Below are 19,361 nucleotides of genomic sequence, written 5' to 3' on the forward strand. Positions count from 1 at the left end.
GGGCAGGCAGTTTGATTGGGTGGCAGCTGCTGAGCACTTTGGAGGAGCAGGAGTGACTGGAAGGCCGAGGAAGGCAGCAGGAGTCAGATTTGGGATTGGAACCCCAGCGTGAGCCGTTGGTGGACCCCAAGTCTCGGTCCGGGTAGTGGTGCCATACGGAGCCAGAGGACAGAAGCCAACCGGATGTGGTAGGGTGGCTCCCCCTGGTGCAGGGCCCAGATGGGAGAAGCAGGGGAGCCGCCAGTAGGAGGCGACACCGGGTCTTGCTTTAAAAAGAACCGCTTCCCGCTGTTTTAACGGAAAAAATATTTCTTGGATTTTAACCTCCACTTTTTGAATGGATTTATGAACATTTTGATTGCACTGCACTATTTATTTGGACACTGGTTTTGTTTTTGCACCTTTCCCCTCACTTTGTTTTGGTGTCCTCACTGATCAGCTCATCCGGTCGCAGGAGATGGGAGCGCGGAGCGGAACCCGCATCGTCACAAGCAGACCTTAAAGTGAACAAGAGAACCCAAAAAATGTAAATCTGCTGAGGAGTCGAGGAGTTGCAGCCACATCCATATCGTCCCCTCCTGTGATGTCACTGGTGATTACACGATTAGATTGAAAAAATAAATGACTGGTGTGAAAAAAAACGAACTGTACAACATCAGAATTCAAACCCTCACATATATAAAAAAAAAAAAAAAAAACCCAAAACACACAAAATGACAAAAAAAGACAAAAGGACATTCATTCAAAATGGCCGATACTACAAACTTGTCATACCCAAGACACGCCAACACACCGAAAAGTCAAAGCTGAGATCGGAGCCCATCACTGTGCCTCCCCTGTGCTACGTGCAGCTGAAACAACAAGTGCCAGAGGGGCACATTACTGGCTCAATGGCAAGGGACCACCACCTTCATCATCATCATCATCATCATCCTCATCAGTAAAGCATTGGAGTTCTACGCACCTTGAACACTTTGACCTGGCAGCTGGCCGAGTGCACGTGCTCGCTGTACTCTCCGTTGTCATTCTGTCGGAACGTGTCGATCTGGATCCGGAACGGAACTCCCTTCTCTCCTCCGTGTTTCCTCGGAGTGAATTCAGTGCTGATGCAGTGCACCTGCGGAAAAACCACACAGCTTCAGACTGAAGGGCTCAGCCGGCCGCCATTCTGCTAGCGGAAGCGTGGCCTTCCGGCACGACACAAAATTTTGTTGTCCAACCAAAAACAGCCCTTTATAGCCTTATGAAGAATCCCCCTAAAGGCTGCGCCACATTAGATGACTTCCCCCAAACCCCCAATCGATTTTCATTAAATCTTAGCGAGTCAGAGACAGTCGGCGGTGGGCTACCGTGAAGGAGAGTCACGTCATGCAACAAACCCAACGTCTCCATCCAAAAAAATGAAATGAAACCGGCTGGAGGTCTTTAGTTGTAGTGGCAGACCCCACATGCACGAGAGCAGACAGCCAATGAATGCTCACCCAGAGGCACAGTGTGTACAAAGCAGCCATGAGGGATAACCAGCGCCAGCGTTTTGGACCGCAGACAGAAGAGAAGCCTCCTGTCTGACGTACCACAACAGAATGACGGTGCGAGACTGCGGCTCAACTCGCCCTTCGTACAGCACCAGCCCAGTCAGGCAGCATGCTATTGGCTGTCACAAGAAAGGGGCGGGTACAAACGTGCTGGACGGTCGGCAGTTCATCACTAAAAATCGGACTGTCCGCCGTGTAACGAGATCAGCAGTACAGCCGTCGAGTGTGACAATTAGAAGTCGAGTGGTGGGACGTCAGCTTTAGAGGCCGTGAGGTCACTTTGGAGTCTGAACCCCTTTACAGATGTGCAGCTACCCCTGCTGGAGAAGACAACGCACCGCAACCTGGAAAGTGCACAGGTTTCATGACACCAAATCTGTCCGCATTTAGATTGGAGCAGCACAGAAGCAGTTGGACTCCAAGTCCAAAGTTGGGGCTCTCAAGTTCAGTCCTGAAGTCCGACTGTGACTGTAAATTTGGTACCAGCCAGCAGCCACAACCACGTGTACCTCAGAAGAGATCGACCACCTGAAGCTAAGTGGGGTCAGGCCCGGGCCAGTACTTGGATGGGAGACCATCTAGGAAAAGCTTGGGTTGCTGTTGGTGAGGCCAGCAGGAGGGCCTGTCGTCTGTGTGTGGATCCCAATGCAGTGGCGGCGACCATCAGATGAGATGTAAAACCGAGGTCCTCATTAAAGATCCCTGGGCATCCTTCGTAAAGATGTCCTGGCTAAACTGCCCACCATGGCCTGGTCATTGTGGCCCTGTAATCGTCCCCTGTCACTTATCAGCGATCTCTCTCACCACTTTACTGCCTAACAACTAATGTGTGGCTAGTGTACTGGCACAAAAATGGCTGACATCGCATCATCCAGGTGGTGCCATACGTTAGTGGTGGCTGAAGTGGCACCCCACCCACTGAAGTGCCTTGAGCAGTGATCAGAGAGCTATCATCATCATTATGCCAACCAATTCCACAAACCAGTGGGTCAGGGAGACGTCCAACTGATGCCCTTTCTTCTAAGAAAAGTGTGCCAGTGTGAGGTTTGCTTTTAGAAGACATGCGTCTTTCGGCCCAAGCTTTAAAGGCGTGACGATTTTCATTTTAATGTCCCTTTTCCAGTGGACTTTGCTCCCTTAATTGTTCCCAAACACGGTCACTTAGTGAACAGCATTGGAGACGTGGGTGGTCTCACACACATTTTACTCTCACAAGACCCCGCCGACCCTCACAGGCCCTGCCCGTGTTCAGCTTTAGCAGAACGGACCCCAACTTGGTGTGCGGCCTACTAACGAATAACTGAATAAAAATGGATACCTGAATAAAGACAGACGCCCTCTTCGAAGGGTCCCACAGAAATTCAATGGTGTTCAGCTGCGTCGGATTGGCTCGCGGCTCCACAATGCCGACTGACAGCGGGACGTCTGTCAGAACAAAAGAAAAAGACAGAAGAGCTCCGTCAACACGGAGCAGAGCAACCTGCAACAGCCTGGCTCTGTGCCCACCCCACCCGAACACAAGCGAATGGCCTGTAGGACCCTCGACCTTCATAGTGAAGGGAACCTCAAGACAGAAGATCAGCTTAATGGAGTGGCATCCCCATTGGGGGCAGCAGGACAGGCAGCGGCTTACAAATGGTGTCGTCTTCCTACTGGCTCGAGTCCGGGCTCTGCACTCTTCTTTAGGTTGGCGTTACCCACTTAGAACTTTTAAGACCCCCCCCCAAATGCCCCCCCCCCTCGTTGCACCAACAAAATTCATCTTTGGGCAGCAATCATTTTTTTCGGGTACAACAAACAGGTAAGAGGTGAGATCCGAGGTTGTGTCGTGCTGCACCATTACGTCCAGGCTCTGCCACGTGGAGTTTGTCCGTTGCCTTTGGGGGTCTAATTTGCCCCTTCTTTGTGTTAAAGCGCTCAAAATTTTCTCTGTTTAGGACAAAACTCGCTGGCTCTTCCTGCATTCCTTCCATTTATTTACACATCCCAGGTTTACCTTTCCAGGTCAGTCTTGACTTCCCAGTGTGTACAGCATAAAGGACTGGAATTCAGGACAAGCAAGCCAAGAAACATTGCAGGTTCTTAGACCAGGAGATGAAGACCCTGGTGTCATCAGAACAAAACCTGGAACTGAAGTCTAGAACACGAACAAGAGCGCCAAGTGCCACGGGGAGTACCCGTCAAACTCTGATTAATACTGTCACACTGCTCATTGTCACCAGAGGCGTAGCTTAGGGTTTTCAGCGCCCAGGGACAACTGAAGATTTCACGTCCCCTCCTGTTTGCCAAAATGCAATGGGGAACATCAATTCGGCGCCCCCTGGATGCTGCTCCCGGGGACAGATGTCCCCCCTTGCCACGCCACTGCATGTCACGGCTGGATAGCCCCCACGCGGGCAGTCTGCCACTTGACTGGATGGCACGTCTGCCTCAGGACCTCCGGGGGAAAAGCCCACCCGTAGTTTGACCCTCAGGCGAGTTCAGCATCATGGCAGCAGTGCGTACTGCGGCTCCTTGGGCATCAACTTGGCTTTGTTTGTGTTTGTGCCTTCTGCGTGGATTTATCCATCAATTTATGAGGAGGACCCCCTTTTAATAAAACGTTATTCGTTTAAAAAACAAAACTCCAGATCAGCGTCTATCCGGTTCAGGGCCGGCTGGCCATCCCTAATGGACTTCCAAAGCTGAGCATCCTGGCGTTTTTTATTTGTAGGTGATGCAGCAGACCTCCTGACGCATCATGCAGGCCACTCCACACAAATCACCAAACCGCCATGACCGGTGCGACTCCAAGCGCCCACTTCTTACCGATGTCGAGGATTCGGTCGCCAGGCCTGCTCCATCTCCAGCCCTCCAGCTGCTGGTGCTCCGTGTACTGCAAACGCCGGTCATGAAAGACCACTCGAAGAATACTCTGAAAGACAAGGGCCAGGACACGCCATTAAAAGAGGGGTCATCTCCCTTGGTTTACAAATTAGCCCCCCAGACAAGCAGTCTGGCTTGATGAACTTGTAAAACACGAGCCCCCCCCTCCAAGCTTCAGCCAGCTGGAGTCCATCAGAGATATCTTCAGCCACAACGAGGACAAAGGCCAGGAGATCAGCCACATGATCAATCCATGAACACCCCCCCAATTGCAGCCCCCCCACCCCATTAGCCTACCTTGACATACTTGCTGCTCAAATCCGTGTACTCCACTAGTTTTCGGTTGTCAAGCAAGCGGATTTCATAAGATTGGCCTGCATTGGGAGAAACCAAACAGAAACGCTCTTTAAGATTACGGGGAAGATGGAAGCCCTGTCCACATCAGCCTCCCATAAGCCCCCTGGACCACCAGGATGTGCACATTCCCACCCCTCAACATTTGAGAAGTCATTGGTGGGGGGCGTGATTGGGGCACTTCAAAAAGTCACACCAAAGCAGAAGAAAGACCAGCGGGATACGTGGAAAGCTGGAGGGGGCCGCAGAGACAAAGGACGGAAAGCGGATGTCAAACCAGAATCACAAACGCTGCGTTTACACCAACACTCGGGCGCAATCCCATTCCGGGATTTTCCAAACACGGATCACATTTTGGCCGTTTACACCAAAACCACATGACGGCGGAGCTTTTGAGACCGGAAGTCGGTGGCAATGAATTCCATTTCAATTCGGCTCGCTCACATCAGATCTGAGTTTAAACCGTCAAATCAGAATTTCACTCAAGGATGTGGCTTCATTACGTCATCTCTGTGCCTCGTGCAACGCATTGTCACACACGCTGAAGGGCCTGAATGACAGGAATTCCACCTCAGACCAGGGGGCGGCGAGGGGCACCAACTTTCATTCTCAATCCCTTGCAGACCATCGATGGGGAATCCCGCATGGTTCTGGCGGCACTAATGACATCACTTCCATTCCCGGCGCCACCGACGTCGTCACTTCCGGTCCCCGGCATATAAAGCCGCCATCTTTAGCAACCAAAGTCAGTTCTGTTTTGGACTCGGACTTGTGAACGTCTCACAATTACTTAACCTTTTGCAGCCAAGGCACAACATACGGGTGGCTGTCCCAAACCTTTTTGAGGTCTGGGTGTCGTTTTTTTGTGACAACATTAAAACAGTGATGGCGGATGCAGGAAGTGGACAGCGAGGAAACGATTTTTACTGCATTTCCGCACCGCCTCGCCATACGTAGAAAATAAGCTCAGCTTTTGGAATGTGGAAAAATGAAGAACATGCAGGGGAGCCACGTGGACCTGCAGAAACAACGCGGGAATTTCACACAAGCGGACAGAAAGGCTCCCACCACGGGGGCCCACGTGACGTGAACACCAGACATCGGCTTCACTTTCGCCACAAATTCAGATCTGAGACCTGATAGTGTGAACACAGCTGAAGTGTCATGAGCTACATATAGAAGACCACCAGTGGCAGGTCACAGGATTAAGACCCACTTGCCCTTCACATTCACACGATAGAGGAAGTCCCACCCAGAGATTGACATCACCTCCAGTGTCACCAAACTCCAACTCTTTGGCCCCTCACTACAGAAAAGAGGCCTACAATGGAGGGAGACCATCATATCGACCAGAGCAGTGGCAGAGGACGGGGGTCCGACCACGCAGCGACTTTTCCCTATAAATCTCTCGTGTGGACTACCAAGTCGAGATGCCCTCCCCAAAATGAGGACCCCCAACTCCTTACGGTTTTCTTGTTACAATACTTGACACACTTGGAATTTCTGGTGATGCTCTTTGATGAAAGGAATTTCCATTCCACGTCTCTAGAGGTTCCTTCACATTAGACGAGCGCATCCTCAGGTCTCACGTCAATTTCAACTCCAATATCTCTCCAAGGGCACCCTGTGATGGACTGGCACCCTGTCCAGGGTTGGGTTTGTGCCTGCCTTGTGCCCTGTGGTAGCCAAGATATCCACCACCAAGGACCATGTTTAGAAGATGATCTCTCCAGAGCTCCAACAGCCCCCCGGACTTCACGTCTGAAGCCTTCCTTCTGCTAAGCCAAAGGCAGCTTCTCCATTTTCAGCCATCTAAGATTTGTCAACTGTGCACCTCACTGGTTCCATATTGTCACCTGGACTTTTGCTCCAAAGCGACTTACAAATCACAACAGCGGATTCTGTACTTGTGCAGGCCTCGCTGGTCCAGCTCTGTTCTGTGGCACCTGAGCACCACCCAGTAGGACCCTCGGAGAACAGTTGGACCCCACAAGATGGAGGGACTCAGTCGGTCAGAGTGTGAGGCACTAGTGGGACTTTGTATTATATAGTGCCTTTCAAGCCAAGGTGGTCCTGTGCACATAGAACTAGTGCCGAGATAAATAAATGAATACAAAGTAAACATAGCATGCAGCATGTCAGTCACACACACACACACACACACACAGTAGATTGGGGGGGGGGGGGGAACGGACTTCGTTCATGTTAGAAAGGCGCTATATAAAGTTAAAGGATGACGAGTACATTGTAGAAGTCCTACACTCTTGTGCTTTATGGACCAGCACCACAACCACTAGGGGGCATCACTGCCAAATACTGCAGGTGGGACCCCTTGCTTCGGGGGCACTGGATGGGCTGGGGGTTGCAGAACGTGGCCTGTCTGTGTAGGTCTGGTCCAGGGGGCTGCAGCATCCACCTTGTCTACCAGGGGTCCTCAATCACAGTCTGTTTGATTTGATCCTAAAGCGATACACAGATATTTTTGGGGGGTTTCACATTACTTAGCCCACTCGTTATACGGTTCAGAACCCTCAGTTGCCAATTTCACTTTTCCAGGATGGCATTCAGGTTTGAAATGTTTCCGTTTTTTTCTAAGCAGCCACCCTTTGATAACGAGATGTGAAAGACAAAGAAACCAGCAGGTCTTCAGATAACTCCACTGAAATCCGAGTATCAGCAACATGAACAAATGTTGAGAGCAGAAGAAATGTGACAATCCGTCGCCCGTTTGTTTCGCTAAGAGCTCAGCCGTCCCGACGTCTCCTCCAGATTCTTCTTCAAGGTTCTCCAGGTTTCCACTTCAATTCCATGTCTTGGTAGTTTGTTTCAGAGTCGCACAGCTCCTTGCATAAAGGAGGGTCCTAAATGCACGTCCCCTTAATTTCCACGGACGTCCTCGAGTACGCGGGTCATCATCATTATGTCACTGGGTCCACTTTATCGATGCCTTTGAGGATTTTAAATACTTGGCTGAGGTCCCTGCGCCGTCTCCTCTGCTCACACTAAATAGGTTTCATTCTTAGAGTCGTAGTACGCCATGTCCTCAAGTCCCATGATGCACTCTCTGCACAGCTTCACGTGCTGCTATGTCTTTCTAACACTGTGGTGACCAGAACTGCACACAGGGCCCCAGATGGGGTCTTACTAGTGGGCTTTATGGTCTGAGCAGAACGTCCTTCAGCTTACATTCTAATAGAAGTAAATGAGAAAGAAAAGGGAAGGGCCATGAAATCCACAAAACAGAGGGACAACTTTCTCAGAAGTCTTGGATGAATGAAAGCACAAATGGGCCTGATAGTTTAATGACAGACAAGGGAAGTGGCAGGCACAGGAACCAGTGGCCCCCCAGGACAGGTGACCGAGGACCCCTGGTACACATTAATGAATAATAGCATTACAAGGATTGCATCAGGTGGTCTTAAGATGAAATGCCCAATAAAAAGATGGCAGCCATAGACAAAATGAAGAAGAGCACATTCGTTTTTCAGACATCGACGTTCACATCAGTAAACGCCGCAGGCTCACAATCGCCTAACCTCCAGTTTAACAAAACATTTTTGAGCACAAAGGCTTCCAGTCATCTAAAATGGTACTCAAAACTCAGGCAGACCCCGCGGGTAAAGTGTCCTTAGCTCAGTGCCGTTAAATAACAAAATGCCAAAAAATCAGCGTCGCCGCAGTGTTCACCAGTTAAACTTCTGTCCAGTAATATTCACCCGCTGCCCATCAAGGCCACTCTTACCCCTTCATTGGGGTCACACAAGCCAGGGTATAAATCGATTGTATGGAATGTTTTAGCCTTAATGTGACCAAAGATCTGCTGTAGTCGGGGGTACGCAACAAAACCTCACCAACAAGGGAGCATTCAGAAACCCACCCAAGGCAAACAAACCGCCTTCACTTTCACTTACAAAAATGACACCTCAGTCCAATTTAAAGGGCTAAATTAAAAACCAAGTTCTGGTGTGCAAGGAACTTCAGTATCCACCTTAATAAAAGGACAAGTGTTTGTGTATCCATCTGGTTGCTATGTCGCTCTTATTCCAACAGATGGAGCATCAAACATGTGGAGTAATAAAACGCATTTGTCATTTGTCATTCCAACAGATGATGCATCACAAACATTAGCACTGCTTTTATAAAGCCCATACCAATTGGCATAGAACAGAGACACACGCATTACATTTGTCATTCCAACAGATGACACACCAAACATTTAAATGTGCTATATAAATAAACTGACATTGACATTAGCACTGCTTTTAAAAAGCCCATACCAAGTGCCATAGAACAGAGACACAAGCATTGCATTTGTCAGTCATTCTAACAGATGACGCACCACAAACATTAGCACTGCTTTTAAAAAGCCCATACCAAGTGGCATAGAACAGAGACACGCGCATTGCATTTGTCATTCCAACAGATGACACACCACAGACATTAGCACTGCTTTTATAAAGCCCATGCCAATTGGCATAGAACAGAGACACACGCATTACATTTGTCATTCCAACAGTTGACGCACCACAAACATTAGCACTGCTTTTATAAAGTCCATACCAAGTGCCATAGGACACACACACACACACATTTCATTTGTCATTCCAACAGATGACGCACCAAACATTTAAATGTGCTATATAAATAAACTGACATTGACATTAGCACTGCTTTTAAAAAGCCCATACCAAGTGCCATAGAACAGAGACACACGCATTGCATTTATCATTCTAACAGATGACGCACCACAAACATTAGCACTGCTTTTAAAAAGCCCATACCAAGTGCCATAGAACAGACACATGCATTTCATTTGTCATTCCAACAGATGGCGCACCACATAACATTAGCACTGCTTTTATAAAGCCCATACCAAGTGGCATAGAACAGAGACACATGCATTGCATTTGCCATTCCAACAGATGGCACATACTTTTGAGGCGCAAAGTCAACCCCTTTTGGAAGATGAAGCAGACTCCCAGAATTCAATAGTAGTGGCAGGTCAGTGTTGTGAACCAAAGACCCCAAGGAGCCTCTATCTATCTCAGAGGGGTAACTGGAGTTTGAGACCCCACGTCAAAGAAGAAGCAGAGTGGCAATGGAAGGGGGGCTTACAAAGTGGTCAGATCAGACAGCTGTTAAACACGTCCATGACATTCGAGCAGCACATGTTAGTTAGGGGTCAGTTCATTCTTGTATAGCGCCTTTCACCGAGTGCAGAGCACTGTCACAAGTTCTCAGGTAAAATGCAGTTTTATAAATGGCTAAATACAGAATTAGCAGACATGGGGGCCTTCAATTATGGAAACAACTGATGTTTTGGGCTAAAATACAATAAGAAAAGGCAGAAACAGAAAAGGAAAAGCAGACATGCGGCGCCACCTCGGGAGACCTAGCAGCAAAACCTAAACACAGAACTGAAAGAGACCAGCTGGCAGACACGGGCGCCTTCCACCATCACGGACCCTCAATTCTGCCATCCACATGCCCAGGTCTGCACCCCCAAAACAGACTGGGAGAGGCACCGACCGGTAACCACCTGTACTCGGTGGGTGTTCTGTCACAGGTGGGCTCTACAAAGTGGACAAGTCACAGTGACTGATTGGTCGCCAACAGCGCTCCATTTGTGAGCCTCTCTTACGTTTGACCAATCAGGAAAGCTTGGGTTGGTGCTGGATGAAGTGCTCGTTAGGCCAGTAGGGGGCACATACCCAGTGGTCTGTGTGGGGATCCCGATGCCCCAATGTAACGACAGGGACCCTGGGCTGTAAATATTACTGCCATCATAAACCGAGGTCCTGACTCCCAGTGGTCTTAAACAAATCCTGGGCATCCTATGAAAAGAGTGGCTCTGTCATCATTAAACTGTCCACCACAAGCCTGGTCATTCTGGCCCTAATTACCCCCTGAGCCATCTCTCTCGGAACTTCGCCAGCTAACAGCTAACGGGTGGCGAGCGTACTGGCACAGGAATGTCCGCCGTCACTGCACCCAGGTGGACGCTACAGGTGGTGGTGCCTGAAGTGGCTCCCCACGGTCAGCGTAAAGCGCTTCGAGTGGTTAAAAGCACAAATGAGCGGAATGTGAACGGGTCAAACCAGTCCGAGCAGCAAACAAGCAGGGCGTCATCTTGTTATAAAGATTTACAGTGAGGCCACCAGAAAAGAGCAAGAATGGACCTCAGAGGGGGCACAGACCACCTGGTGTGAACATCACAGCCTAGCGACAGAGCGCATGCGCCACCTTACCTTGGTTCAAGTACGTGAGGGTCTCGTCGTGAAGCTTGACCGCCGGCGACGTGGCGGTACACAGGATGTACTGAAATGGAGGCACTTTGGATTCGTTTTCAGGGGAGAGCTGGGGTTCTTCCTGCTTGAAGATTGGCAGAGCCAGCACATCACTGAAAGCAGAGGGGACATCAGGGTCAGAGGCACAGCGTGGACAGACTTATGGCACCTTTCAAATGGCACCAAGGCCGCCTCCATGTCATCACAAATGGTTTCATTAATACAAAGCCTGACGTGTGGCCACAGACAGAGCCATAATGACATCGCAGGGCAGCGGAGGTCTTACAATATGGCCAGCTGTAAACGACACTTGGCATCAGTTAGCCCACCATCCACAACCAGGCTCCTCTTGACAGTCAGATTAGAGAGGATGTGTGACACCAAGTCTCCTCAAGCTCGTGACACATATAGAAGCCACGCTGGTTTATAAACGAATACAATTTATATAGTGCCTTTCAGACTCGGGACCACCTAATGCGCCTTTATGAAACAGTCCAGAGGACCACACTAGACAGCTTGAGGAGTCACACCTGAGCGTCCATCACCCATCCAGGAGCTGAGCCAGCGTGTCACACAATGGACTTCACGTGGACGCTGGCAGAGCCTCAGCTCCTCCAAAAGGGCCAATTATGGAGTAATCCTTAATAATTTAATTATGGAGGAGAAACAAAAACACACAAACATCACTGGAAACAAATTGTGAAAACGTTAAGATGATGCCGGACTGTGTGGGACAAGCCCTGAGGAGTAGCATGGAGGTCTTCAAACCCCCCGTGAAGTGACAAGCATCAGAAATTTACAGGGAATGACTGGAGGGCAACTCAGTCACAATCAGAGACATCACGCTGGGTGTAAGGCGCTACATACAACTTACTCTAATCCTCAGAAACAAAGCACTTGGATAGTCTCCTCTAGATTTAACCCACCTCAGGTTTATCAGATAAGGACAGAACATTAACACGAGACCCCCAGAAGTCCAGGGTGGGCTCCCATTAAGCTGCACTCAACACTCCTCCAGACCCTAAACTACATAAATGGGCCAGAGAGTGGGCTCATCTTATGTGCTGAATTTGAAAATCCAAGCCTGTGACGTTCTTAGCGTGGGATTCCATTATGAGATGAAGAGACCCTGAGGGACACCGGGCAGGCAACCAACAAGGTGCGGCAATCGGGAGATCAACCGGCGCTTGAGGAAATCCAAGAGCAGCTCTGAACTGGACCTGAACTCCTCAAACAAGGGAGCCCACTGGCCAACAATTCCCACAATATTCAATGTTGTACAATCCCACCGCTGGCACCACGTTTGACCCACTGGAACTTGAAAGCCTGCATCCAGATGTACCTTTAATTTGGCGAATCCATACATTACAGCTCAGGCTGACAAGGATTTGAGGCCTGTCCTGTCCGATTCTGGTGCACAGTAGATACGTTACCTTCCCCAAATGTCCTAATTTCTGTCAGCAGGACACAATGAAGAGGAATCGGAGCCAGCAAACGGTAAGACCAGCAGAACTAGGGGTCCAATGGCAGAGAGTCCCCCAGACAGGAGATATTGTACAGTACGGGTGTGCTGGACCGAAGAAACTGCACCGACAGAACCCCATTGTGGCCCACTGACATCTACAATCCTCGATCCCGACGTTCATTTCTTCTTCTGAACACACAGAATTTAGGTCAGGCCCATGATGAGCTGAAGCCTGTCCTGGCAGATTTTGGTGCACAGCAGGGTTCTGTCCCACAGGACACTTGAACACAGACGTCCAGAACGTTTATATCAATCTAATATTTGATGTTTGCAGGCAGTGTTCCTAATTTGATCTTTTTCTGAACTATCATTCCTTCTTTACCCGTTCGGGTATTTATGAAGCCTTTTGAGCAAGGAAAAGGCGCTATATGAATAAAAAGCATGATTATCGTTACGATTATTAGACAGTGAGCCAATATGGAGTTGTCAAGAGGCGGAACAACGCAGCACTGGCGGGAAAAAGGAAATCCAAACGGACCCCCCAGAAGATGCTCCAGCAGGGGTCCAAGCATTCTGCAGCACCACCCGAGTTATAGGTGTGCTTAATAAAGCAGTTCCTAACTAAATGCAGCATCACGAGGGTAGTGGGCAGAAATCGGAGAACATCTCCGCCGTGCTGAGCGTCAGGGTCAAAAGGGAATAACAAATGTCGTGAAGCAAACGGGAAATGAAAATAAACCAACTGCAATGGCAGATTCTCCTCCAATTGGATTCCTGCATCACAATAAGAATGCGCCAATCAAGAGAGGCAATGCCAGCTGTGCCACTTCAAGTCCGTCTCCATCTCCCAAGGCATCACTGCTGCCAGTCCCAGGCCTTGTGCCCCCTCAAAGGCTGCTGGTCTTCATTTTCATCCATTTCATTTCTCCCCAATGTTTCTGTGCTGTTGTCCCCCAGCACATCCTGAGGGACCCTCCTCAAAAACAAGACTGCCAAGACCACCCAAAATGGCCTGCTGGACTGATGTGGTGGCATTAACATTTCTCATAGTGAGAACTGCCAGTTCACATTAAATATGCCAGCCTGAACCAAGCAGCCAGTCCCGATGACAAAGTGTCCCATTCAGGATCAAGTGGCGGTCCTAGTGAATGTCACTGCAAGATGCTTTATGTAGACAGTTGGAGCCCAGTGAGGGTTAAACCCGCAGCCTTGTGGTTTGTTATTCAGCGTCTTTGGCAGTAAGGGGGTGCCACACGATATTCAGTCAGACATTTTATAACTGAGCCGTCCCCCACCCAGAGTCGACGCCATCTTCAGGCTTGTTGCTCATATTTGTACTAAGTGACCATCTGCTCACACAGCAGCTTCACCACTAGAGGGCAACAATCAGGTCTTCCATCCATCGCTTTCCTAATCGGCTTATTCAGCTCAGGATCACAGGCAGCTGCAGCCAAGCAGGCCAGCACTGGGCACATAGGCAGGAGCCAGTCCTGGAGGGGGCACCACCTGGCCCACTGGCAGCACTTCCATTTGAACACCAGTGACAGGGGTTTCCTTGTGAAGCTAGTTGCTCAGTTGGCTTAGAGTCCAACGCACTCGATAATGTGGGCTGCAATATGAGGACATTTATGGCGCCTTTTCTCTAGTCCGCTTTATTCTATGACACAATGTGTCAAAATGTATGTGTCACATAATGAAGACCATTGGTAATTCTAAACTGGCCCTCCTGTACATTTGCCCAGTGATGGACTGGCATCCCGTCTAGGGATTGTTCCTGCTTCACCCAGTGCTGCCTCAGTTGGGCTCCAGCTTCCCCTCCCCACACTCCTGCCTGGGATACAGCGGATTTGGTAAACGGATGGATGGATGAATAATGAAGACCTTTGTCCCCAAATTTCTACAGCTGACAACTTAAGTGGCAGCTTTAATTTCAAAGAAAGTTAGCAATCACGGAGATCTTGTGGTTTTATATAGCGCCTTTTCACAGTGAACGCCATCCCCTGGACACATGAAATCCGCAGACCTGCTTCAGCCCATCCAAGGTCTGAGCTGCAGACGCCAGGGCCCACCTGGGCAGGACTGGGTGCAAAAAGGGTAACAATCTTAAAGGGGGTGCCAGTCTGTCGCACGCCCCCCTCACACTCCCATGGGGCCAATTTAGAGCTGCCAGTCAGGTTGTGGAATTACAAACATAAAAAGGATAGAAACGGGGAGAACATGCAGACCCCACCTGGGAATGTCTGGACACGATGATTGAAGACGCATGAGGGAGAAGCTCGATACGATGCCAGGGGGTCACACAACAAGTCGATGGAGGCTGACCACACAGGGCCTCAGCCACTAAGCCATCCTACCCGGGCAGAAGAAGACTCTTGAAATTCCATTCCGTTTATTTTAATATAGCGCCCTTCATGGAGCAGGATGACAGGATCTCAGCTTAGATACAAATTCTCACTTTCCAAATCACATCAGGAGACTGACAGCTTCAGGATTGTTAAACAGTGTGAACGAGCCCCCCCGTTTTCATAGAAATGATTAAAATAATCAGAAACTTCCTTCTTGGACTCCAAGCCTGGCCATCTGGAGCAGCTCTAGTCATGTGGTGCTCTTTTATGAAATCTCAAAATGTCCAAAGCTTAAAAATCACAAAGTGTAATCCTAGACGGAGGAGTCGGTTGGAATGAAAGTCTAAGGTGCCAGGGTAAGCAAAGAAATCCCCGCAGCCACCAATTGGCAACGTGAGAAGCAGCGGCAGTCGGAGAGTTCAGAGTCTGCCGTGCCAGTGCAAGGCGCTATATAGGACCTCTGGTCTAATCCACAGAGCTCAAGACCCTCTCTGAATGGAAGCCATCAGAAATGAAGCAACAGGATAATTCTCCTTCTGAGCCTAAGCCATGTCAGAATTACGGGATGAAAAGAAAGGCCACTGAACGGTCACCATGTCCAGGGTCGCCCCCCCCACACTCCTCAGGACCCCAAACTGCATCAACGGGCTACAAAATAAGAATGAACACCTGAACGAAACCAAAAGGTCATAGGAGGCGAGGTGAGAAACACACTGTGATCGACACTGAAGGACCAACCATCACACGAGGCGGCTCTCCCTTTACTCCTCCACATTGCTGTGTTCTTACAAAGGGAATCCATTTAGGAGCAGAACAAAATCTAACTGGAAATCGATGGATCAAATAAGCAAATGGACAGCTCCCGATGCACCTGATCATATAATTAACAAACGGCCAAACACATAAGAGCGATCTGCTGTGCCACTTGGCTCGTCTGTGCCAACCCTGGGGGGGCACAATGAAGTGTCCTATCCCAAAGGGCACACTCCTCAAAGTCTCTGCTGCCGGAAAGCATTGATGAAAAGGATGAAAGTCAGCTGTCACCCTCAACTACCAATTACTTAACGGGGTCAAAGTGACCATCTACAGCACGGACCACCACTCGAGTGGTGTCACTCAATGGTCAGACCCACACTGCTGCTGATCATCTAAGAAGTGACACAAGTCAAGGTGAATCAGGACAAATCATCTCATCCAGGTCCATCGCAGAGACCACCGACATGGGGATGGGGGGCATTAAGGGGGCCACACCGGCAGCCAAGAACTGAATTAGCAAACGTGGACGACAACAAAGACTCTGCCTTCACCTGTTAGGTGGGCCAACTGGAGAGATTCAAATAAAGCCTGTCACCCTGGGAGTGACAACAAATGTGAAAATCCAAAGAGGTGCAATTCTGAATACTAAAAAGAAAAAGAAGTCGGAAGGAGCGCAAGCTGCCAGAATTTGTGGCGTCAACAAGAAACGGGAGGACTGACGTCATGAGGCAGAAGGGCACACATCATAAACAAGAAGGTGGGCTTCAATATAAATGAGACAAGTCTAAAGGTCCTCGATTGTAATGGAAATTTGTCATTCGTCACCCATTGATGGAAGTGCACAGGTGGCTTGGACCCCTAGTGGAGGATCAAACTCCAAAACTAACCTCGTATTCGTAATCGGCAACCTTGACAATCTCTAAAACGATGGCCCACACGCCGTTGTTTGACATTCGCCGTTTTGAACCTTCTGGGAGGGCGAGGACCACCAGTCAAGAGTCAAATACCACAAAACACAACAATATTCATTATAGTCATCATCAAACGACACTCCACACGCCGGTATTGATGACCCCCATTTGCTTCAAGGCTTGAGACCCCTTGTATCCCTTTGGGGGGGGGGGTGTGAACCCCTGCGGTCCATTGATGCACAACCTCAACTCCTTCTGCTCATTTTTGCTGAAGACTCCGTCATGAGGGTCTCACTTGCCACACAAAACATGGTCCGACAACGGACTAAAAACGAGGGGGGTCCCTGAAAAAGCTCGACATCTGACATAATGAGACATCAAGTTGGACAGTATGTCACACGTGAGGGTGGCACAGGACAAAAATGAAGTGATCTCAAAGCGTTCAGAAGTCACTCTTATTAACACAATAATACAAATGATTGAAAAAGAAAAAGTTACAGCAGCCAACCTTAACTCACTATAAACATCAGAAGTAATGGAGGTGGTCTCGTCCTTCTGGCCTTAGACCTCCTTTTGTAGTCTGACAAAGGTACAGTAAATGGCTGAATCACGTGATGCCATCACTTCACAGCAGACCACCTTGGGGGTGCCAGTCTTCTATAGAAAGCTGTGTGATGTGTGTGTGTGTGTTCTTTTTGCAATTCCACACCTCTGGTCCAATCAAATCCTGCACACACACACACACACATCACACTTTGTCACGATGAGACCGAAGACTAATGGAAAGCAAACTTTCAACAATTTATGTTAGCGAGTTTTTTTGTCTCCTCCGTCTTCTCATTTTTACTACAGTGGGTTTTAAAGACAGCGCCACCTGGTGGCTCACCTGTGTCACTGGTCCAGACCAACTGAAACACCACAACAGGCCAGAGGCAGGCTGGCGGACCAAAGGACCCGAGCTTCAAATGCGCTGTCAGGCTAACACCCGGGGCCACTGCTATAGTGCCAGCCCGAGACCCTCTGGTACCCCTGGACAGAAGCACTCGTGGTTCAACAGCCATAGCCTCCTCTCACACACATTCAGAATGGGACAAATCAAAGGCAACGTCCTGCACGTCACTTAGTCTTATCAGCCAATGCCAGTTCGGCAGGTTGCTGCACTTCCCGACTTTTCTTTTTCGTTTTGTACTCGCAGTGCGGCTGAGCGGGCGCTTTACTCGATCCGGTGTCCGCTCCCACTTAGCTGTTAAAGTTGGACTCAAATCGGTAGGGAGTTGATGAAGATCATAAAGTCGCTCCACATAAACTAGGAGTTTCACACACACACACTCTGCGCACTCTCGGCTTCACTCCGATGCGATGGAGGGGTCACGTGAGCAGACTCTACGCGTCAATTCCCGCTGACCAATCAGAAAGCAGCCCACCTTCACGGTTTTACAACTTGCGATGCCGGTTTCGTTCAGCAGAACGACGAAAGTAATGCAGCCGACCACTCGGAAGACAAAAGCGAAAGAATTCATTGCGGACGGGCAGCGTGACGACAAAAACTGAAGGACGGACAGACAGGCGGTGAGCAAAAGGTCACAGCATCGTCCCCAGCGTCAAAGAAACGCAGGGACAGGAATGACGACCCTCACAGGTGCATTGGCTCTCCGACCTTCACGAACTGCTGTACGCCTGACATATAAAGTATGGGATACAGCTGAAAGGCGCTATAAAATGTGTGTGTTTGACGGGTAACCTGCCTACAGCTTATTATATATATATATATATAAATAAAACACACACACACACACACACAGAAGACACGTCTCGGTTTCCTCTGCTCGCCTGTTTTTTCTTTTTAATTCTAACGAGAACTGTTTTTTCATTTCATTTTCTTCCAAATTGATTTCATTCTTTCAATTGTACCTTAATTTTAATTCAATTGTTTTAATTTTACTTTATTTTAATGTATTCTATTTTTCGCTTTTCTGTTTTAAAATTCAGTTTTTATTTTTGAAGTTGATTTAATCTTTATGTTCTATTTAGACTTTAATTTTTAATTTTTATTACATTTTTCTATTTTTTCCAAACTGATTAAATTTTATTTTAACCATTTGTTTTAGTTCTATTTTTATTTTGTAATTCTATCTGTATTTAATTAAAATTTTATTCTATTTGTAATTGTACTTTAATTTACTTAATTTTTAATACGTTGTTTCCCCCCCCCTCCCCAATTGATTTAATTCCATTCCTAATTTATACTATTTTTTATTTTGTAACTGTATTTTAATTTGTTACATTTTCTTCTAGTTTTTCCGTTTAATTAGATTTATTAAATGTCATTCTGTCTTTAAATGTATTTTATTTATTTCATTTTATTATTATTTTATCTTTTATTGATTTTTTTAAAAAACATGTAACATTCCCTACAATCAAGTCAAAACCTAACAAAACTAAAATTCAAATTAATTTATTTCATTTTAATTCAGTTATATTTTGCACATTTCAATTGTATTTTCTTTCTTTCTTTTCTTATTGCATTGGCACCCGCACGCCTGTGTCGCTTGATCAGTTTACGGGAAAGAGCGCTGCTCTTCCAGGGGTTTCATCTTCCGTTTTTAAAACTATGAAAGGGTCTCCAGATTTTAGTCGCTTGTGCCACCCGTGGGCCGCGCGGCGGGTTCAAATCCCCCAGTCGTGCATAGACGTCGCGCGTGCTCCCCGCACCTGTGTGGGTTTTCCAAAGACGCGGACCCTCTTAAATATGCTGGTTCTTTAATGGTAGTCTACTGGGTGGTCGCTAAAACACTGCACTCGGATCTTTTTATATTAAACTGCAGGCACCTTGGACTCTGAGA

General features: G+C 48.3%; 2 protein-coding genes across 2 annotated transcripts in view; both read right to left on the bottom strand.

Annotated features, from left to right (window-relative positions):
- Nucleotides 1-19,361, bottom strand: part of clasp1a (cytoplasmic linker associated protein 1a) — a 991,009-nt gene that overhangs the window by 628,107 nt on the left and 343,541 nt on the right. The window lies entirely within an intron of this gene.
- LOC114656423 (transcription factor CP2-like 1) overlaps nucleotides 1-19,361 on the bottom strand; it is a 37,718-nt gene that overhangs the window by 17,113 nt on the left and 1,244 nt on the right. Inside the window, exons 2-6 of the mRNA XM_028808060.2 lie at nucleotides 11,003-11,154; nucleotides 4,698-4,774; nucleotides 4,344-4,449; nucleotides 2,854-2,960; nucleotides 965-1,117 (exon numbers count right to left, since the gene is read on the bottom strand). Coding sequence (XP_028663893.1) covers nucleotides 965-1,117; nucleotides 2,854-2,960; nucleotides 4,344-4,449; nucleotides 4,698-4,774; nucleotides 11,003-11,154 — 595 coding nt within the window. The remainder of the gene's footprint in view (nucleotides 1-964; nucleotides 1,118-2,853; nucleotides 2,961-4,343; nucleotides 4,450-4,697; nucleotides 4,775-11,002; nucleotides 11,155-19,361) is intronic.

This window comes from Erpetoichthys calabaricus, chromosome 8, assembly GCF_900747795.2.
Source record: "Erpetoichthys calabaricus chromosome 8, fErpCal1.3, whole genome shotgun sequence".
NCBI classification, from domain to species: Eukaryota; Metazoa; Chordata; class Cladistia; order Polypteriformes; family Polypteridae; genus Erpetoichthys; species Erpetoichthys calabaricus.